Raw genomic sequence first — 23515 nt, 5'->3', positions numbered from 1 at the left:
GGAATAGAAACAACTCAACAACAATTATTTGAATGATCATCTGCACTTTTTTTGTTGGCAAACGGGGTGCAACTGAGGAGCTACTCGATTGAGAAGTAGCAGCTACTGTCTCGTAAACTGACATATGGCTGGGAGAGCATCCACTGATGGCTGTGGGCTCAGGATGACATGGCAGCCGGTTGATACCCTTGGTCCTTCGTGGCCTGTTCGGGAGGAGTTTTTTTGGTCACAATGATTAATCATCCAAGGTCACTTTACAGCTTCTTACAGTAGGCATCCTCAGGATACAATCAGCTAGCACATCTTAGATTTCTGGGTTTAGATAATTGTAAATACTGAACAGTAGTTTCGTTTAGACAAAGAAAACCCTCTTTGAACGTCTTATATTGATGGTCCTTTTCAAGAATGCAAACAACTTGCCACCAAGTTTGAGATCTGCACTATTGGTTAAGGCAATTGGAACCAATTCAGCTTCAAAGACAATCAAATATTCTGAAGAAGTATGCTTTTTAAATACAATTTGCTTAAACGATTTCCCATTTAAGAAGGACAGCTCCCTATGGGAGAATAGGTATGGAATTGTAGTAAATTCCTAGATTCAGCATTTGAAGCTGGTTTTTGAAACTTTATAAGTAGGCTTTTGAGGGGTAGCTTGTGCTTATCTTGCAGCATTCACAAGTATAGTGTCTTCAGCATCTCTGGGACACTCTCCTAGAGGTGCTCAAGAAACTGAAGTGCGGATACTCGAACATAGACATAAGCTGTCCCAAGAAAGCCTGCTTCGAAAGCTTTAAGACCGAGCTGTAATTGACACATCTAAGAATACACTACAGACCCCTACATATCGCTCCTGTAGGAACTGCAAGGGCGAGATTAGATTAATTACAAGGCACATAGAGGCATTTAAACTGTCATTTTTCCCTCACACTCTACGTGAATGGTTTGGGAAGAAGCCATTATAATTGGTGACAGTAGGAAGTACCTGCCACCATGCACTTAACAGTGCTTTTCCAAATACGGATGTAGGTCTGGGGGTGTAGATGTAGATATTTAAAAATAAAATTGGAAAAATCTGGAACATCGAGGTCCAAAAGTTAACAAAAATTGGTTGTTTTTATATTGACTAACCCAGCACAGTTGTAAGTATCTGCACACCACCTCATTTCACCTGTCGTTCACGAGCAGACCTCGGACTGGGCGAGGACGTCGAGCGAGGGGGCGGTGTCGCGAGCCTGCGGGCGGCAGCGACCGACACGAGCCGCCCGCCACTGTCGGTGATCGTGCCGGTGTTCCGGCGCGAGTGCCAGCTGGAGGTGTATGCTGGCAGTCACGTGTACCCGGGCCAGGGCGTCTACCTGCTCAAGTTCGACAATTCGTACAGCCTATGGCGCTCCAAGACTCTCTACTACCGCGTCTACTACACGCGGTGAGTGTCCGGCGGGGGATGTGCGGGCCGCTTGTGGTGGCGGTCGAGCACTGTTCTCCTTTCTTATTTTGATTTGTCGTGAAGTTGAATGCTGCGAGTAAATGTTATTTGAAACACGAGTGCAGATATCTGCTGTTTGCTAAATTTTCTGATTTAACATTTCTCTGAATGTGCAATAAATTAGGCAGTGAAGCGTTGAAATGTGTGTCGCAGTAGTATCTTGTGAGAGACTTTGATCTGTACAAGGCACGTAGTGGTTCTCTGTTATCTGATATGTTTACTGCCTAAATATGTTCATTTCAGGGAACAATAATTTCGGTCCTGTAGTTTTTAACCCGTTTGTTTTGCAGGAAACCACTATACCCATTCTCGTCTGCCTTAGTGATCTCTTGTGCTCAAAATGTAGTATACTTAACTTTTAAACTATCATTTTTGTTTCATATGTGCTTAAATTTGTGCATGTCGATCAAACTGAGATGTAAAATTCTTTCCTAGCAATTTTAACACGCGAATTCCTTTGTAAATGTGGGCATGTGTAAGTTGATACAAAAGTTGCAGAATGTGTACAAGTAGATTCAATATGTAAATGGAAAAATTGGTGGTGTCATTCAGAAAGATTGGAATATTTGTGTATGGATTTGCTATGAATTCTGTGTATGAATGCTTTAATATTATTATTATTATTATTATTATTATTATTATTATTATAAATATGATAATGGAAAGTCTCAAGTGAAACAACACCTTTTGTCCTTCCATTGTTGTTGTTATTATATTTTATTATTGTATATTATTCTAGCCCCGGTGATATTTATAGTATACCCACAGCCTGCCAATAACAGGTAGATTGTCATCTATGCTGTGCTATAATCTGTCAAGCAGGAATAATATATGTATACATTTCTGTTATTTTTTCACCTGTCTGAATTGACTTGCTCTGCCTCTCGTACAATGTCACATACTTTTTGTATGTTTTGTCTGGTTACGTGTGTGGACAGTTGATTATACATGCAGTCCTCCTTGAACCAAAATTCAAAACTCATCATGGGTTACGGAGAACTATATTACATTTTTCTTGTAGCAGTTAAGCGTTGTATTTGATTTGGAAGTGGCCCTACGAAAAGACCCATCTTCTATGTCAATGTAGACGAATAACTAGGCACTGTGAACTGAAGCTGCAGTCAGTTTCTTCTTCTTCTTCCTCCTCCTCTTCTTCACTTCATGTATTAGGCAAATTGCCTGGTGCTGTACTCCATGCCTTGTATTGCCTTCCTGCATTCCTTCTTCCAATGCATTAGTAATTCAGAGACTTTACCTGGAATGTTTCCCCACCCAAAGAGTCTACATGTTCAATCCATTTTATTTTATTTTTTGGTGTTAGTTTATCTATTCCTAAATCTTTCTTTATACCCTCATTTCATTTACCATTGTCTTTTGTACATCCTTCCTCTTGTCCTACAAACCTGATTTATTGACCTGGCATTCAACTTTCTTGGTGTATTGTTGTTGTCACCCATACCCGTCTTCCCCCTTCCCTGTCAGTGTCTTTTAGAATTAGGTTACTGAGGAAAATTTGACGTCTGTTAAAACAGTGCCTCTCTTCACAGTTGACCTGATGACAAATGAAAAAAGTGTGTTCGGAAGCTTTTGCACCTGGAGTCAAATTCCATAAAATTCTTCTGGTTTGTAGACTGTGTCATGTCATAAAATGTACCAATATTTTGGCCACTGTAGCAAGCAGCCTTCATCAGGGCATATAATATGTGTTATACATGACGCCATCTACAACCCAGGAAATTCCAGAAACTGAGGAAAGTGTTAAGCAACACAAGAATGATGTGCAGCTGTTTGGACCATTCCAGCAATAGCAGTGGCATCTAATAGCAATCTATCATTCTGTTATAACCTGTTATTGCTGATTGCTTTGATCATGTTCACAAATATGCGTGTGGCAATCTTAATACTTGAACTTCCAGGTTACACCTATAACAGCCACATTGTTTCTTATGTGCAGCAATATGTGAATACAATGTCTGAATTTATTGGTGGAATTGAGAAACTTTGTAACAGGAGTGAGATTTTCATTGGTAAATGTCATAAGTTGATGTTTGGGATACCACAATATGTTTTGTTACAGATTGATTGCTTATCTCTCATTCTTGGGTCTTATTTTTGTGCTTGTTTAAAAGTTGAGAGACATGTCACAGAAGTATTGTCTGTTGGTAGTTTTGTAAATATTTGCAACTAATGTCTATTTTGTTATTTTTGGTGCTATACTCTGAATTAATAACACTTTTTTCCTATGGATAGAATTGGGTGAGAGGCTGTTCTAAAGTGTCACATATATTAATTTTACTGAGAAAAAAAATAGTGTAAGTGTTATACAGACATTTAATATCATACTTCTATACACTGGTATCTACTGATGTGTAGTAGCATATATTTTTTGCTGACAGTATGAAAGGTTATGCTCTATGTATAATACTACCATGCTCTTTCACTACAAATTCTTATAATCATCAGATGGCTGTACTGTTAAAAAGTTGTGAGTACTCACTTAAATTTGTGGTATGCCCACATTAGTGTGTGTATAGGTCAGTGGTATTGTAGTGTCTTAAATAGATCTTTTTTCCCCAATAATAGGTCATAAGGTGTCCTCATCACAAGTGCTCTCAGATATGTCTTACGTTCTCAAGTATTTGTTCCAGATGCTAATATTTAAAGCTTTACCATATTTATTTGAATTTACTTTTAATTTGAACTTTGTCCCTGTAACACACACTTTTATATCTCAAGTTTAAGTAGGGAAAAAGGAAATCCTCAGTTAAAATGCTCCAATTTTTCTTGTCTAAGTGGAAAGTGACATTTCTGTTGAAACAGTTTGTTTTTAAGAGGAAATAAACTTCTTAAGAAAATGATGTATACTTGTGTAGTCAACATTTGGTCAGATATTTAGAAGATACTTAAGATCACCTGTCAATCGATCAGAATACTATACACTTAAAAACATTTTTGGTTTGACCAAGGAAATGAAAACTAAGAGATTTTTTATTTTTCAAAGTAGTCCCCTTCGAGACAATAGTCCAGTTGCTTTCCAACTTCATAATGTTCCCTAAAAAGTGATAAAATTGAGAGCAGTCTCAATGCCAACAAGTTCTCTTATCTTCACCTGGATGTTGCTAATTGGAGCATTATGAATTTTTGTCACAATATACTCAAACATACCATGAAAAGCATGTATTGTTACTCACCATATAGCAGAGTGTTGAGCAGCAGACAGGCACAACAAAAATACTACTGAACGTGTAAACTTTTAACCCCAGCACCCAGAGACAGTCATCGTGTGTGTGTGAGCTGTGTTTGCGTTTATGTGTATGTTGTCTATTTCAGAAGGTCTTCTGGCCGAAAGCTTACATATTTGGTAGTCTTTTTGTTGTGCCTGTCTGCGACTCAACATTTCGGCTATGTGGTGAGTAGCAATAACTAAAACTTCACTGTGTGTATTCTAATGACCCTTATTTTTTCAAGATCATAATAATTTGGTCACATTCGTGCTGTCTGAGAACTTCAAGAGAGTACCCCTCCTAATGTCACACTTGTCAGAGGCAAGGATCTTAATGTGGGAAATTGATCACCATTTTTAAAAGTATTAAGTATTGATCAACACAGTTGGAAAGAGCATTCCCAAATTGATTTGAAGCTTACTTTACATTTCTCATATACTTCCGTAGCTCCCTGAACTTTAATGTGCATCAAAAACAGATTATTGTGAAGGAAATATAGATTTAATTTTTTTCCAACATTTTTAAGTTTTCTGTACTTTCGTTGCTGATTTTATTGTGCAACACATGCAAGTTGCAAAGTTGGAGCCTCAAATTATTCCCTATTGTTTTTATTGGCAGTGCTTTCATATGAATAAAACCACATTAAATTTGTGCTCAATCCTCTCAGCATGACCACATGGGTCAGACACCTTTACTCCTACAGTCCTGGAGTCTGACTTAGTTACCCAATGTCTTTTAGTAAGGCAAGGTGTAAATTCTTTTAGGGAAGAAATATCAGCCAGAAGAGAGAGACAGAGAGAAGAAAAAAAAGAATTGACAGCCAAGCTCACCCATTTTTACTTTTGTAGTCACAGAATGTTATACCGAGTAAACCATGACATTGTGCTCCATTTTGCAACCATCCACTTCCACTTGAATAAGAACACATCTAAAACCTTCAGCCATGCATTAAACGGTTGAAATTTTTTTAACACTCACCTAAGAAAGTCTGTTGCCATTTGTCAGTTGCCGCAGCAGAGGGGGGGATAAAAGCGACATTCAGAAAATGTTGATGGCATGTGCTCTCTCACACTAGTTGTACGGTGCACCTGAGTATCAGACATGCTTAAATCTTTAAAAATGAAGGTTTGTTCTGCAGATATCTGATTTGCATAATTTTCATTTATGACCAGAAATGAAAATGTCAGGGTTTCCATTGAGATACCCAAGTGTTGTGCAGATGCTCAGAATGGATGAAATATGCACTTTTGATTCTCACAGTGTGTGTTGCTTGCTACAACCATTGGACAGTATTGTACAAATTATATGTTTGTGTTACTGGTGCTCAGTTTTACATTTTTCTTTTTAATGAGTGATGTTGATGCTTTATAATGTATAAAATGTGCCTTTGTGTCTCTTGAGTTTTGAATTCCAGGAATTGCATGAAGAAATATTGGCCATACATTCTAAGAACCAAAAGTTAGGAGATAATCCTTAAGTTTTTGCTCCCATCATATCAAACAACTATCGATGCCTGTGCAATCCCTAGCTTGTTTGAAGCAGATATGAAGCAGAAAAGTGTGGCCACTGCTCCACTGTGATTATTGAATCAATTTATAATCTGCCCCTCAGTCAATATGTGAATTTGTGAATAATGTAATTATTAGGTGAAAGTACCCTGTAGATTTAGCAAAATTATTATGAATGTGTCTGAATACAGCTCTTGCTACATGTACAAGCTTATTTAGTGATGTTTTCATTGAGATTATTGGAGCACACACTTCTCTCTGTGAAACCATTGCTGATATGTGAGAGACTGATATTGTGGCTGCTCATTCTTTAGTGCTGTAGTTTTTGGCACATACATTTTTCTGAAAGCACCTCATATTGTGTTGAGTAGAGTATGTTGCTCATTACATTATCATGCCAAAAGAAAGTATTAATAGTATCAGTTGTTTCTTCTGTGTGATCCATGTTGTTTTCTAATAGACTGGATTAGCACCTTGTATACAACCTCGCCATATTTATATGTTTATTATAATGAACAACAAATAATAAATCTGTGTCGAGTAATTTAATCTGATGTAAGGGGACTCTCCGTGCACTTGCATTTTATTCATTAGAACATATTTAGATTTTTTGTAAAAATATATTTTTGTTCATATCTGTTACAATGTGTGTTCTGTGTGTGTGTGTGCTTTATTAGAGGAAATAAATATATACTTGTTGAAATAATAAAATGTTTGAAAAGGCTGAGATTGTACTCAAATCTCTTTCTTTGCACCTATCAAACTCTCCTGACTATATCAGCAGGCTTCTTTCCTTTCTGTGGAGGAAGAAATATTGAACAGGTACTGATAGTTATTTCATCTCAGCACATTCCATCATTCATTCACGTTTTGTGAGTCCTATTATGCAGGAAAGCATTGAGATTTGCAACAAGTCAACAGAAGAGCAGCTGTTTGGAACTGTAGCTCTATGTGTTATTAATGGTAAACTGTTACTATATTGCTGTCCAGTCATTCACCGAGTTGCATAGATCCCATAAGGAATAATGTGGAAAAAGTAAAGGCACACATTAACGAAGGATGAAGCAAATCATAGAAACTTAATAGCTGTACACAGTAACAGTGCAAAGAGAATACTAATTGTTCTTATCAGATAAATGTAACCTTGTAAATTAACAGTAAAGAAGCTTCCTCAAATTTATTAAATAGCTCTTGTGTTTATCCTATTACCAGCTAAATATTTACTAGATCACATTGGTATTTTATTAAAAGAAAAACCTACACGTGTAACAACAGAACATTTACAGTACGCCACTACTTGTAATGCAGCTCCACAGTGGGCTCTTCACTGACAGGAGTTTTCGGTCCTTGAATCTAGATGATAGAAAGACTGGCTAAGTAAGTATGCATTTTACTTCTCTTCAATCTGCAGAGATTCCATTTCTTGCTTTTGTTATATAGTGGGAGCTTGTTGAACACTTTCACATCAGAGTACATAAACGAAGAGACAAAATCTGGATCTGTGTATAAGTCACAGTTCGTATCAAACTGCTTTTGGTTATCTGCAGCAAGAACCATCAAGAAGTTAATGTACTGGAAGTGAGTGCAAGAATCCCTCTATTCTTAAATATGCCTCTGCAGGTTTGCAGTTATCTACTTCACACACTTTTCTTGCTACTCATTTCTGTCAAATAAATTCTTGCTGTCTAGATGCATTACCTGCACCTTCGTAAGATAACAGGAATAAAAGATACGCAGAATTAGTAAACTTCCTTGTCTTTAGCTGAACACGGTGAGACATATTTCTAACAGCAATATGTGCTGAACTGATTCTTGAGGGTATTTTTGATCTGTCGTTGCAACTACGAAAATGTGTGATTTTTTTTTCACCAGACGTGTTTCGCTTTATTGAGGTAAAGCATTGTCAGTGGTCTGTAATTAATTTATTTACATTTTGATTTGCTTTTAGATCGAAAAGTAGTTAGTTAAGAATAGGTTGATGTACTTAAGGTGATTTATCGCCTAATTTCTCACTTATATGACTACAAAGTCTTTCGCGACGGAGTCCTTGCATAAAAAGTTCTCGGTTTACTTGCCGCGTAAAATTTGGATAAAATCCCAAGCTTTCGATGACTATCTTCGTCAGGGTTTACCCCTGATGAAGATGATGGAGGTCTTCGTCAGGGTTTACCCCTGATGAAGATGACGGAGGTCGTCATCGAAAGCTTGGGATTTTATCCAAATTTGACGCGGCAAGTAAACCGAGAACTTTTTATGCAATTTCTCACTTACATTGGGAAATGCCATCTACTAGCACATCATTGTTTTTCTGTGTTAGACACTGATAATTAGACCAAAATTAACACAGAAAACCAACGATGTGCTAGTAGACGGCATTTCCCGATGTAAGCGAGAAATAAGCTGAAAAATCACCTTAAGTACAAATCAACCTATTCTTAATGAACTGTTTTTCAATCTAAAAGCAAATCAGAATGTAAATAACTTAATTACAGACCACTGATGTACTTTACCTCAATAAAGTGAAACGCGTCCGGTGAAAAAATAACACAGTTTTGTAGTTGCAATGACAGAACAAAAATACCCTCAAGAATTATAAAGCAACTATGGACACTATGGCCAAGTAAATGAAGAATTTTATACTGAACTGAGCTTCTTGATTACATTCTTTGTTATTTACACACAGTCATTCAGTGTGTGATCATTAATGTTTACTTCTAGCACTAGGAGTTTTTCATTTTTGCTTGTTTGAAATAATGTAAAGTAAATCATTTAAAAAGGATGCCATTAATGATGCAGCAGTTTAGCCTGCCAAGTAGATTTGTTGCCCCACACTCTCTTTAGTGAGATCATAGAATGTATCAACAGGATAATTTTTCTTGTTATCTCTGGCAGGACTGTGTTTTTGAAGTCTTATATTGTTTTTCTGTGAATAATCTTTTGTGTAAGCCAAACTGGGATGTAGCAACAAGTTTTGCTCAGATAAATGAGTCAGATTTTTATCATTGGCACCTTCTCAAAAAAAGGGGATGGTGGGGTGAAATGAATCGGAATCTGTAACTAGAGGCTATGTCCTAAATGTAACACAAAAGTAATTGAAAGTTATTGCTTTCAGAAAACTCTTCTGTTTACTCAATTATGTAAAAAGGTGGCTGTTTCTCTCCTACTGCCAGCATAATATCAACTTACCAACACATTTAGTTACAGAGCAATAGTCAGTTACTGATTAGATTAGATTTACTTTCATTCCAATTGATCTATAGTGAGGAGGTTCTCCAGGATGTAGAACATGTCAGAAAAACGACAATACATGACAAATATTTACAACTAAAACAAATAAGCTAATGTACCATTCCACAGGTCCCAAGTGGAATGATCATCATTTTTTAATGAACACTATATGAAAGAGTCATTCTATAAATACTAATGCACTTAATTTAAAATAAAAAAGTTTTTTATTTATTTATAAGGTAATAAACGTGTAATACAACTACTATAATACAATGAACATGTTACTGCACTGAAATCGTGCAGAAGTTATATTAGTTGGTTTTACTGAGAAATTCATCAATGGAGTAGAAGGAGTTGGCCACCAATAAATCCTTTAGGCTTCTCTTAAACTGAATGTCATTGGTGGGTTTCATGGCTGCTGGCAAGTTATTGAAAATGTGTGTTCCTGAATAATGCACACCTTTTTGCACAAGACTAAGTGACTTTAAATCCTTGTGAAGATTATTCTTATTTCTAGTACTGATTCCATGAATTGAGCTGTTGGTTTGAAAAAGTGATATATTTTTAATGACAAATTTCATTAAGGAATAAATATATTGGGAAGCAGTAGTTAGTATCCCTAGTTCCCTAAACAGGCTTCTGCAGGATGTTCTTGAGTTCACACCACATATAATTCTTACTGCACGTTTTTGTGCCCGGAAAACTTTAGCTTGGCTTGATGAATTACCCCAAAAAATAATCCCATATGACATTGTGGAATGAAAGTAAACATAGTATGCCAGCTTTTTCATTTTTATATCCCCCGTGTCTGACACAATTCGCATTGCAAATAGAGATTTGTTAAGACGCTTCAGCAGTTCTGTGTTGTGCTCCTCCCAGTTGAATTTATTATCAAGCTGTAATCCCAAGAATTTAACACTGTCCACTTCTTCTATCTTCTTGTCATCGTATGTTAGACATATACTCTTGGGACACCCCTTACAAGTTCTGAACTGCATGTAGTGTGTTTTTTCAAAGTTTAGTGACAAAGAATTGGCTAGGAACCAGTGATTAATGTCCACAAATATTTTATTGGCTGATCTTTCTAAGACTACACTTGATTTGCTATTTATTGCAATGTTTGTATCATCAGCAAACAAAACAAACTTGGCATCTGGTAATGTTACTGATGAAAGGTCATTGATATACACAAGAAAAAGTAAGGGCCCCAAAATGGAACCTTGTGAGACCCCACATGTAATTAGTTCCCAGTTGGATGATACCTGATAGCTTGATACTTGTCTCTTTCCCAATAACACCCTTTTGTTTCCTGACAGAGATATAAGATTTGAACCATTTTGCAGCATTTCCTGTTACACTATAATATTCTAGTTTACTTAAAAGGATATTGTGATTTACACAGTCAAATGCCTTTGACAGATCACAAAATATACCAGTTGCCTGCAATTTTTTGTCTAATGAATTAAGTACATTTTCACTGTAAGTGTAGATAGCCTTCTCGATATCAGAACCTTTTAGAAATCCAAACTGTGACTTTGACAGTATGTTGTTTGAGATAAGATGGTTATAAAGCCGATTGTACATTACTTTTTCTAAAATTTTTGAGAATGCTGGCAACAGTGAAATTGGATGGAAATTTGATGCTGTTTCTGTATCTCCCTTCTTAAACAGTGGCTTAACTTAAGCATATTTCAACCGTTCAGGAAATATTCCACTGATAAATGACTGGTTACACAGATAGCTTAATATGTTACTTAGCTGAGAATCACATTCTTTAATTAACTTTATTGATATTTCATCATATCCACTAGATGTTTTTGATTTTGAAGATTTTATGATGGACATTATTTCTGCTGTGGTAGCGAGGGTCAAATTCATATTATGGAAGTTACTTCAAATGTCTGGTCTGAGGTATTCCATAGCAGCATCTACTGAACCTGACAAACCCATCTTTTCAGTAACAGTTATAAAATGTTTGTTAAAAAGTTCTGCAACTCTATTACACACATGTCACCAATGTATCATTTACTCTTAATGCTATTTGTTCCTCTTCATGTCTGGTTCTACCGGTCTCCTCCTTCACTATATCCCATATTGTTTTTATTTTGTTATCTGATATATCTTTTCCTTGTAATATATTTGCTTTGATGTCCATATTACAGTCTTTAATATTTTGCAGTATTTCTTGTAATGTACTATAGCATCAACATCGGAACTGTTTCGGACTGACAGATACAGTTTTCTTTTTGTTTTGCAAGATACCCCTATTCCTTGAGTAATCCATGGCTTCTTTGTAGACTTTGCTCTAACCTTGGTTAGTTTTGGGAGAAAACAGTGTTCGATTAAGGTAAGCACTTTATTAGCAAAAGTGTTATATTTTTCATTCGTGCCATGAGCACTGTAAATATCAGTCCAGTGAATGTCTCTGAGGAGTGTCCTAAAATAATCAATTTTTGGTCTATTGATTACCCTCTTGAGCTCAGATTTAACAGATTTTATATCCTGTTCAGTATTAACATTTAACAGAAGGGACTGCATGTCATGGTCTGAGAGGCCATTGACTATTGGTTTTGTAATATAATTTTGTTCATTGGACTTTTCTATAAAAATATTATCAATGGCTGTTTGTGAGCAATTGGCTACCCTAGTGGGGAACTTTACAGTGGGAATTAAGTTGAATGATAGTGTTACTAACTCAAATAAATTCTTATTGGGAGAGTCTTTAAGGAAATCTACATTGAAATCACCAGCAACCACTATTTCTTTGTTTTTGGTTTTTAAATGAGTCACTGCAGCTTCAAGGTGGTTTACGAACAGATTAAAGTTACCTGCAGGTGCTCAATATACACTTACTGTTATGAAGGATTTACTGTGAAATTTTTGTACTTCTGTTGCACATGCTTCCATATGCTGTTCTAGGCAAAATTTATGAGAACGGAGACCTGTTCAATCAACATTGCTACTTCTCACACAGCTTACAGGAGTGGTCCACTCCTTGATTTCAGATAGGTAATTTGTAGAAGTGTCTTATAAAACATGTTTTTAAGTTTCTTTTGAAGGATTGCACCAAAGTACACAACCCATCTCCAATCCCTGGACCAGGAGGCAAAGTTTGGTAAGAAAGCATTTGAATCTGTCCGAAGAGACTTGTGCAGAGTGTGAGGTTATCTACCACATCCCCACAAGCCCTGAGCTCCAGTTTTGTGAGTAAAAAGTTTACATAGGTGTCCAGTGTGTTGTTCTGGGACACTGTAATGCACCTGTTACCTGTATCACAGAAGAACTGTGTTCGCGGGAAACCTGTAGTGTGTTCTCTCTTCCGACAGTGCGCCACTCCTGCTGTGCAATGATTTTAGTGTGGGACGATACATGTTAGCTCATCTACTAAAGTCCTTGTGTAAACAATCCATTCTGCTACTTTGTAATATAACTGCGAAAAGTAGTTCCTTTTTTCTGTGAAAGACAGATATATTTTGCATTTAGCGCATTGCACAGATATGAAGCCCATACTATTGAACAATTTCACTTTTTCCGGCTTTCTCAAAAATATTTAAAACGGTTGTGTTCAAGTGTCTCCTTAAGCATCTGACTATAAATAATATATTGTCCAAGTCACAGTTTGGATTTCGTAAGGGTTCTGATACAAAGAAAGCTATTTACACTTACATTAAGTATGTATTCAATTCATTAGATAACAACTTAGAGGCCGCTGGCATTTTCTGTGACCTGTGAAAAGCCTATGACTGTGTGAACCACACCATTCTCTTAAGTAAATTAGAATGTTATGGTGTGACTGGCAGTGCTGCGAAATGGTTTGAGTCTTCTGTAACAGGAAACAAAGGGTGTCATTGCGAAATACCTGTGCAGTAAGCTGTCAGTCTTCATCTGATCGGAAATTAATTAGATGTAGTGTTCCTCAAGGTTCCATCTTGGGTCTGTTGCTTTTTCTTGTGTACATTAATGACCTCTCGTCTGTTACATTGCCAGATGCTCAGTTTGTTTTGTTTGCGGATGATACAAACATTGCAATAAGTAGCAAGTCAAGTACAGATTTAGAAATAGCTGCTAATCAAATTTCCACTGACATTAATAAATCCTTTGAAGCTAATCCACTGTCATTAAACTTTGAAAAGACCCACTGTATGCAGTTCAGAACCTGTACGAGATTTCCTTCCAGCATGTGTATAACATATGAAGACACATGAGATTGAAGAGGCTGACGGTGTTAAATTTCTGGGATTACAACTCGAAGGGCGTACCACAGAATTGCTTAAGCACTTAAACAAGTCTGTGTTTACAATGAGAATGATGTCAGATGTAGGAGATATAAATATAAAAAAAGCGCATACTTTGCTTATTTTCATTCTATTATGTCATACAGGATCATATTCTGGGATAACTCATCAAACCGAGCAAAAATTTTTAGTGTGCAAAAGTGTGTGATAAGAATCATTTGTGGTGTAAATTCAAGAACATCATGTAGAAACCTGTTCAAGGAACTTTGTATTTTAACCACTGCTTCTCAGTATATTTATTCCTTAATGAAATTTGTTGCAAGTAATATGTCTGTATTTCCAACCAATAGCCCAATACATAATATCAATACTAGGAATAAAAACAATCTACATAAAGACCTAAAATCACCTACCTTGATCCAAGAAGGGGTCCAATATTCAGCATTGATAGGCAACTCCTCCTACTCTATAGATGAAAATCTTAAGAGAGGCTGTTAGCCCACCTTAAGTATAAATGTCTGTCTGATTTCAGTTTCAACAGCACTTGGTCACAACAGTCAAGATTAAGTGTTTTTTGTATGATAAATTTATTAATAGTGCATAACAATGTTTCATTCTGACAGCGTGTTAATTCTGTAAATATTAGCTGTTCCAGTTTACTGCATTGTATTCACATATTTTGACGATCTCCTGACAAATGATGAGGGTACTTAGTATTATACTCAAATGGTTTATGTTTTTTTGTTATACTTACTGACATGTTCCACATCTACAAGAATCATCTCTTTTTCTGGGTGTATGGAACAAAAATTGAATCAAATCTAATCTATACATGCAGGCAAAACACAACTGAAATGACTTTTCTGAGTTTTATTCATCATCTTAGGTAGATTCATGGCATACAACATCCCTGGGGTTGGTGATGCTTCAGGCTGTGGTTTACTGGGCTGTTTCCTTATTGGAAGCACACCATCTTCACCGTCAAATTCCTTATCTTCTTAACACTCTTCTTCCTTTTGCATTGTCTTGTGAATGTAGAAATCGAGGTCATTACCAGGTGTAGACCCAGTGCTACATTCGAGGAAAAAAATTGCCATATTTTGAGAGGAAAAAAATGATATTTATTTTGTAGTGTGTGTTATGTTAGCATATTGCAGCTACCGTAAATACATTCTACAGTAGTTCAAAATTACTACAAACAAGCAGAAATTATCTTTAGTTCTTGAAGCTGTGCTAACACTGCGATAAAAAGCTACCGGGAGCTTACAGAAATGAAAGCACGAGATGTAAAGTACATGCTACAGTCAGGCACAGTATGTTGGAGTTAAAAACAAATAAAAGTTGGATATAGTACGTGTGCCACATGAGGAATGTTGAGGATATATAGTAGTCTTATTGCTCACTTTCACCCAACACTTTGTTCACTTTATCCGTATCCCCCAGAAGATAATTAAAAAAGGCAGCATGGGGTACTGGTAGCACTTTTGTCTTACAGTTTACACAGTGATACATACATCCGAGTGAAGAATATTGTGAACTGAGCTGTTTGACCACTGTAGCCAAGTTTTGACCTTACTTTAGCTTGGTATTGAGCTTGAACCCAAAGGAATTTTAAAAACTGTTTTTTTTGTACATTTTATGACTGTGGGTATCTCTTTCTGGTAACAGGTAATTTTTGTTCATCTGAAATTGCTTGTTTGAGGGATCTGTGAGGTTAAGACAAACTGTGTACTGTAAGCCATGTGTACACTTGTTCACACACCATCCTTGCAGTCTCTAGTGTGATTCAGTTTGTCTCCTTGGTTAACATACTCTGGTTAACAATGGTTATAGTTACTGAAGAGTCCTTGAAGTAATGGAAAGGCTACTCCTGCAGATAAAGGAGGATATGCTGAGTGCTGAATCTTGGGAGCCACAGCCCCTTCCAAATTTTTGTGCAGTTCTATGCTCTTTATGGCACAATCGTGGTGTCTTTGTTTGTACTATAATTACTGTCCTTGGCAAAACACACAAAACTTGGGAACACACACATTTCTCACATTTGTCGTGCACGTACGCAACAATGTTTATAGGTTATGAACAACTGTTGAAGAAAGGATGAATTGAGTTTAATGTCCCATTCATGACAAACCCACTAGGAACACAACCTTGAACTGGGGAAGGATATGGTGTAAAATCAGCTCTGGCATCTCAGAAGATCTTTCTTGGCTTTCACCTTAAGCAATTTTGGGAATAAATGTACAACCCAAATATGGTCATATGAGGATTTTAATCACCATCCTCCTGAATATTTGACCAGTATTTTACCATTGTGTCACCATGCTTGGTGCAGCTGTTGAAATAATCTTCAAAAATATGGCTTACTTCTTGGAAGAGTTGTGAAGGAGACCACGGTATTCAATTATATATTGGCAGTGGCCTACATCCTGTAAATATTTAAAGAACTCCATGCTCACTAAGATATGCTGACAAAAAATTTTAATTTTCTGGCTGTTTCAGTTGCACAGGTCATCTCAAGATATAGAATGTCAAGCCAGCATACTTTACAGACAATACTATGACGTCAAAAGTAATTTTTTTTTGTTAAAATTAGTCTTAACTTCTGGGGAAAGGTCATGTGACATCACAGCTGTGATAGTCTTACGATATTGACCCACTGACCAACTGGTCTTTTTTTATTAATTGATGATGTGGGTACCTGCTTATATAGTGTAACATGCAGCATGTTAGCTTGTGAAAATAAGATGAGCACCAGGCCCAGATTGAATCTGCATGGCTGATTAATGACTGTGGACTGGTTCAGCAGCCAGCCTCAGTATCGTTTTGCACACTTGTTTTGTCTAATGTTGGGCTAGTCCATAAATTCTGCATTAGAGAATACAATTTACAAACAATTAAAATACCCTAATGCAGACAGATGGTGCACAAGACTTTTCCGTCTCTTACGTTGACTGTAGTATCAGGAAGGGCATCCCCCCACAAAGTCAAATAATGAAATAAAACTTCACAATCTCCTTACTAGATGGAATAAATACCAGGGAAAATAAAGAATGCAGTTGGTGTGGGTATCCTTTTCTTTTTTATTGTTGTCAGTATTTGCTCCTTTCGGTATCTTGCCTAAATAAATGCCAATGAATGAAATGCAGTGCAGAGTGGGTATTAAGAAATGTACTCTGTAGGTAAGTCAAATAAGAGACTAAATAGGAAAACAATGGAATGGTTATCGAAATTAAAAGTATATTCATATATGAAGGTGATATTTCCATTACCCAGTACAATCTGGCAAGCATCTTTCGTACTGAAACTTCTTGTCTAACCAAAAGTGTCCTGAACTGGTATTTGTACCTAGGACTTGCCTTTTGCCAGTGACACCCTTCAGTGACTCGAGCGTCCTTTGTGCTACTTGTGACCTGCCTTCACAGCTTTATTTCTGCTAGTGCTTCTCTCCTACCTTCCGAAGGTCACTGCAGCTCTGCTATATATTTAGTGGGACAAGTACTTCTGGAAGTGCAGACTGGAGGATGCTGTGGGAGCTTGCAAGAGAATCTTAGGAATAAATACAATGTTGAAACTTACTGGTGGATTAAAATTCTCTGCTGGACTGGGATTTGAACCTGGGCTCTTTGCTTTTTTGGGGATTTGCATGTAAAAGTCAAAAAGTCTCGGTTTGGAGTCCCAGCTGGGCAAACAGGTTTAATCTGGCAGGCGGTGCACACCCGACTACAGAGCAAAATCCATAATGGAAGCAATCCCCAAATCTGTGGCTAAGCTATTTCTCTGCAGCAGCCCGTCTTGCAGGATTGCTAGTTTCACAAAGTAGGCAAGGGGGAGTGTACTGTCAGAACTACAAATGAGAACATGAGTTGCACCTGGGTAGCTCATTTTTTTAAGAGCATGGCTTGCAAAAGACAAGGTTCTGGGTTTCAAGTCCCAGTCTGGTACACAGTTTTATTGCAGCAATAAGTTTCATAACAGCATACAAGGCGATGCAGAACAGTAGGTCCATTCTGGAATGGAGGAGACTGTCGAAAAATGGTTCTTAGTTAACACATAACCATCAGACATTTGTCATTCACAATGCAAGTGTCACACTTGGCATTTCACAGCAATGCCCGTGGTTTGTTGTTCCCCAATTCCTGGCAAGTGGTACATCCTGCAATGTAAATTTAATGGCCTGGAACAGGGGCTCAGAATCTGAAGATGGACTGTCTGACACTATGATCTTACTTTAGGAGGGTGGATACTGTTCTGTGGACAATGACACATGGATAGGGGTTTCCATAGTGCCCTTAAGAACAGTTGTGTTAGGGAATGTGGAATTTTGATTAGATTTGTGGCTACTCAGAATGTCCCCAAAAACTCTCTTCAACTCCGGTACAAATTTGACGAAACCGTTGTCCTTTGTCGTCGGGGGCCTGTATTGCCAGGCCGGTACTGGGGATGTGTGCTGTTTGGCAGCTGCTTCCTGCTCCGATGCTGCTTCCTCCAGAATGGATCGAATCTTATCCTCTAACTGTGGCAGGACTGCTACAAAGTGTTTTGTGCTGTCTGTCGGTGTCCGACGTACTGGTGATAGCGCTGGATGGCTTGTCGTACTGAGTATCTTGGCCTCACTGTCCTCCAAGATGCTGCCGAGTGCCTCCTCGAGAGTCGGAACAATGTGTTCCAAGTCCTCTTTGGTTTCAGTTGGTAGCCCCTTCAGAGTTTGTGATGGTCGCCTGCTATCTGTTGTTGTAGGCTGTACTGGTTGTGGTGCTGCATTGCTGGTTGTGCCAGATATTTTGCTCTCAATATTCTTCAAGATGCTGCTCAGAGTCTCCTCAAGAGTCAGAAGAATGTGCTTCAAGTCCTTTTCGGTGTGACTCGGAGGTACCCTCGGAGTTTTCAGCAGAGGCATGTGGACAGTACTCGGTGGTTGCAGCTCTGCCGATTCGTGCTTAGTGAGGACACCTTTTAGAGCCTCTTTTAGTTGTGGGAGGAAGTCTTGGAATTTGGCTGTGTTGCTAGTCGAGTCCACAGGCGGTTTCCGTGACACGAGGTCGACACTGGGAGGCTGCCTCGGTCGCTGCGTTGTCGATTGTCTTTGGACTTCGGATTCGTTCAGAATGCTTTTGAGCACCTCCGCCAGCTGCAGAACAAAAACAGGATGTAGTAAATTTTTCAGGAATGATAGTGATGAAGTCGTTCTTGATTGCAAAATAGAAGATAATATATTAGTGGGTACCGGTTTCAATCTATACAGATCATCTTCAGACTGTAAGGAATCTCCAAAAATTTAACATAAATTTTCTTAGAAGGAAATCGGGAACCATTAAACACACAAACAATACAGAAAAGGCAATATAAATGACAATAAAATCAAAATATTTATACCCTTTAGTAACCCGTGGAGGCACTGAGTGGACTGAACTGGTTGCTAGAGTTATAAAGATGAAGCTTCACCTACCATCTAGTGCATGATCGCAGAAGTCTCCAGTCAGGAGAAACTTGATGGTAACGTAACGTACACTACCCTCCATATGTTTGGAAACACGTGTTATGTACTACAGCAGAGCAAGATGGGAGTGATCTATTTGAGTTGCTGGTTAGAACATAGAATAGTATGCTCAAGCAGCGATTGATAATGCTGCAGTTTTGTACCTACACATACATATTGATGTTGCTCAGAGTACATAAAATTGACTTCACTTGTTCTCTTAAACATGCCATATAACACCAGCAGATGGCAGGATTTCGTAAAATACGTTATTTATATATCTGTTCAGTTGTAGTTCTGTTTGTATGAAGATGCCATGAAAGAAGGTAACTGAAAATGGACCCAAAGTGCCAAATTCCGTATGACTCATGGGTAAAGATCAGATTTTTGCACCAAGACAGCAACTGTGTCTGACAAATATCAAAGAAATTGAAGATTTCCTGCAGCAGATTTCTCAAGACCGTACACTGGCATAGAGATGCAGGCTCCTACAATGATCGTCCTCATTTAGGAGCACCCAGGAAAATGTCATAATGCCAGGAAAAGTATTTGATAGTGAACAGTAAACATAGACTGCAGAATGAAACACAACGTGGGATACACCAGTGAGTGAATCAAGAGTGGGATGGCGCCTGGCAGAAAACAAACTCCAGGGTTATGTAGCAGCAGCAAACCCATTGTCGCACCATGTTAACAAGAACAGAAGGCTTCTTGGGGCTATGACACAGCATTTGACAGCAGGGGATTGGGAAAGAATCTTATTCACTGATGAATCCAATTTCGAAATATTTGGAAGTAAATGCCGGCAATTAGTGCACTGTTTACCCAATGAATGCTTGAATTGTCAGTGTGTAATTCTAACTTTGAAGCATGGAGGAGGTGCTGTGATGGTATAGGGGATCATTTCAAAGAAATAAAGTTGAAGATTTGGTGAAAGTAGATACAAAAATTAACCAAAAGGATTATCTTGCCATTTTCCAGTGACGTGCCAAGACATCTGATTTGCATCTGATAGGGAAAGAGTTTGTCTTGCAGCAAGATAATGATCCAAAAACCTGGATTTCCCTCTAAAAAACTTTGTTATATTTTCAGAGGTGTGATTTAGTGTGAAGGTGTTGTGTATAGATTGAAACTGGTTACCACTAATCAAATTATCTTCTATTTTATTATCAAGACTGATTTTTCATTATTTTATTTATATAACTCTTATCCAAATATGTTAACAAAAATCGTTTCAGGAGTGAATTCTAATGAAATTTTATTTTGATAATCGAGTTGTTAAAACAGGGAAATGGCTGTAACATCACACAGTTCTAGATTTTCATTGCTAATATACATCAGTGCTACAAGTTCCATTAGCCTCAGCACGAGTAGGGAGAATATCAGAATTGAAATAGAAATGAGGTAGAGGAACTTTTTGTGTCCTTAAACTCAGACAAAAATAATGAATACATCTAAACGCATGTAAGTGAAGTACTTAGCACGTACCTCCCAAGAGATTGATGCATCTGTCCTTACCCAGCTCTTGCAGTCCAGCAAATCCTCTTCAGTCCATGTGTTACTCATTCTCTTGTCTCTGTGTCCTGACCACATCATCTTTTGTGGAAGTAGTGTATATAGCTTTTCATAGTATTTATGTTGGACGTGTTTCATTCAAATGACTACACTGGGAATGTGTGTTAAAGGTATATGCGCAAAGGATTCATTTTGCTGATGACACTACTGTTTGCATGTTGTGCAGGAGAATTTAACAAGTGGAAGAAAATAATAAAGTGATTTAGAACATCTAATGAACTCGTCAAATAGATAATAGCAAAAATGAACAGTGAAGTTAGTTTTAATTCTTAGCAGAAAAGGGAACCATGAATGCTACTCACACAAAAACACTAGGAATGCAGAAATCTCGAGAAAGCAAGCAAATTCATGGTTTGCTCTTTCTAGATATGGAAAAGGCTTTTGGCCAAGCACCATAAACAGTAACATGGCAAGCTCTCTGTAAACATCATGACCTGGAGTACCATACATGACTTATTATGGACATGCACAGCAGTGTCCAAACTTGTGTCATACGTCTTGTGGTTGGGTGGGGGGTGGGGGGGTGTCCATCAGAAAGGATCTCTAGTCCCTTATTCTTTAGTGTTGTAATGAATTTTCTATCTGCAAGGACATTTATAACTACCACTGTGTAATCTCGGAGCTAATGATGTAACCATTATATTTGATAACATACAGGAAATAGAAGAGAACCTCGAAGACTGGAGGAAGCCACTTGGGGGGGGGGGATTGAAAAACAGAATAAAAGAAAAAACGGTCAAATGTTTTATGAAATGATTTATCTAAAATTAAGGAATAAAATACGTTAGAGAAACATATATCACACCTTCGAATGATACTTGAAATTATGTACAGAATGTATTTTTTTAAATTTTTTCATAAACTTGGGATGGCTACTGACTTTTAGCTTTAAGGAACAAATACAAAAAAAGAATTAAATTGAAAAGGACTCATTTTATTAAATGTTATTGATAATATCAAGTGGAGACACCCATGCTGCAGTTCCACAGCACCTACACACAAGCCAGCACTACTCAGTGGTGTCCTTATGTCACTAACGAGCATTTTTGGAGATTCTTCATTTGCAGATGGCATATCAAAATGTATTTTAGAATAATAGGATGTTATCCCCCAAGGAAATGGACAAAAACTCATAGCTCAGACATTTTATGGTTCAAATGTCATGAAAAGCCAAAACAGCAGGAGTTCGAGCAAAAGCAAAAGCAGTTTGTAATATGCACATTTGGTTCACTGTTACGCACACCAACTTAATAATGAGAAATGCAGTATTATACGAAACCCAAAAACGTGTTTCTCTAACATTCTGGTTACTCTGGTATACTTCTGAAGATCACCGCGATGTGTTTCCACTCTCAAGAAGCATATGAACATCAGCATTCCCCGCGCATCTTCTACAAGGTGAAACTTCGACATGCAGAGCACAAATAGGGTTCATGAAAATCCTCGACCTTGAAAAAAGAGCCTTACTAATATTCAGTAGACATCAAATGCAGATAAAACCATTGCAGAACAATAGGAATTTTAAAATAGGCCTACCTGGATGATGACAGTTTCAAGTTATGGTTAGTGCTTTTTCATAAGATTATGCCTCATTGTGAAATAATTTACAACTAAATGCAATCTTGAGAAATTAGTCTGTGTAAAGTTAACGAATATATCACAATATTCAGAATTGCTACTTTAGAATTAAGAAGCTCGAAGAACTGTGAAAATCCTCATAAGCCACTCACGGTAGAATGTAAGGACCTGTGTGATTGAATACGTGTTAGCATAATGGACAGAGATTCTTCCACTAAACACAATGTAGTTGCTAAATTGTTCAATGAGAAATGCTTTGCTAGCTTTGAGACTGAGTGCCCTATACAAGAGAGAGACCTAACCAGTGAAGTGTACCTCATGACTGACAAAGGAGTGCATGAAACTGAATTAAAAGTATATTGTACGTCTGATATTCGTGAATATTGCAAAGTAACTGAAGTGCTCAAACTTATAGCAAACAAACAAAAAAAAAAGGGAAATCTACACAATTTTCCTTAGTAAATTACAAAACTGCTAAAAATCCTCTGGACAGCTCCCAGAACTACAACTAAGGCAAATTCTGCTTCCCATCACTGAAAAGTATAAAAACGTTTCTAAAAAGCACTATGAGTTCACGAAATATAAATGCGGTTGCAGTGCTTTCAATAGAGAAAAATTTCCTCAGATGTCATCCAGAGATCACTGAGAAAATTATCAATCTTCTTGTGCTAACTAAAACAAGAAGAACTGATTTCCTTTGTAAATGAACAGATCAAGCTTGAACTGCAAAAAATTGGGTTAAAGTAAGTTCAGGATATTTGACTTTGTTCTTTTAGGATTTTATCAACATTCTGAATAAATGTGAAATCCAGGACTGAATGTAACAATATTATGAAAAGGATAGTTGCTACTCACCTTATAGCAGAGATGCTGAGTCGCAGACAGCCACAACAAAAAGACTGTCTCTAAATAAGCTTTCAGTCAACAAGGTCTTTGTCAAAAATAGATCTCTCTCTCTCTCTCTGGGGTGGGGAGGGGGAGGGATAGCAGGCTAGGGGTGGGGGTTGGTGAAGTGCTGCTGGGGAGTGTGCAGGGATGAGGTGGAGAGTGGGTAGGGCAGCTAGGTGCAGTCAGGAGGTTCGACAGAACACAAGGGAGAGAGAGAGGGGGGGAGGGGAGGGGGCAGTAGTGGAAAAGGAGAGAAGTAAAAAGACTGGGTGCATTGATTGAATAGAGGGCTGTGTAATGCTGGAATGGAAACAGGA

At 37.6% G+C, this 23515-nt stretch overlaps 1 protein-coding gene and 1 pseudogene across 2 annotated transcripts in view; both read left to right on the top strand.

The window, feature by feature from the left end:
* LOC126106373 (Golgi resident protein GCP60) overlaps positions 1-6940 on the top strand; it is an 88043-nt gene extending 81103 nt beyond the window's left edge. For both annotated transcript variants that reach the window (XM_049912636.1, XM_049912637.1), the window contains exon 9: positions 1186-6940. In XM_049912636.1, coding sequence (XP_049768593.1) covers positions 1186-1430 — 245 coding nt within the window. In that variant the 3' untranslated portion in view covers positions 1431-6940. The remainder of the gene's footprint in view (positions 1-1185) is intronic.
* A 15155-nt stretch (positions 6941-22095) lies between these two features.
* Positions 22096-23017, top strand: LOC126106702 (uncharacterized; annotated as a pseudogene).
* The last annotated feature ends 498 nt before the right edge of the window (positions 23018-23515 follow it).

The sequence above is a fragment of the Schistocerca cancellata genome, chromosome 10 (genome assembly GCF_023864275.1).
Source record: "Schistocerca cancellata isolate TAMUIC-IGC-003103 chromosome 10, iqSchCanc2.1, whole genome shotgun sequence".
In the NCBI taxonomy this organism is placed as follows: domain Eukaryota; kingdom Metazoa; phylum Arthropoda; class Insecta; order Orthoptera; family Acrididae; genus Schistocerca; species Schistocerca cancellata.
This window is presented reverse-complemented; position numbering and strand designations above follow the sequence as displayed.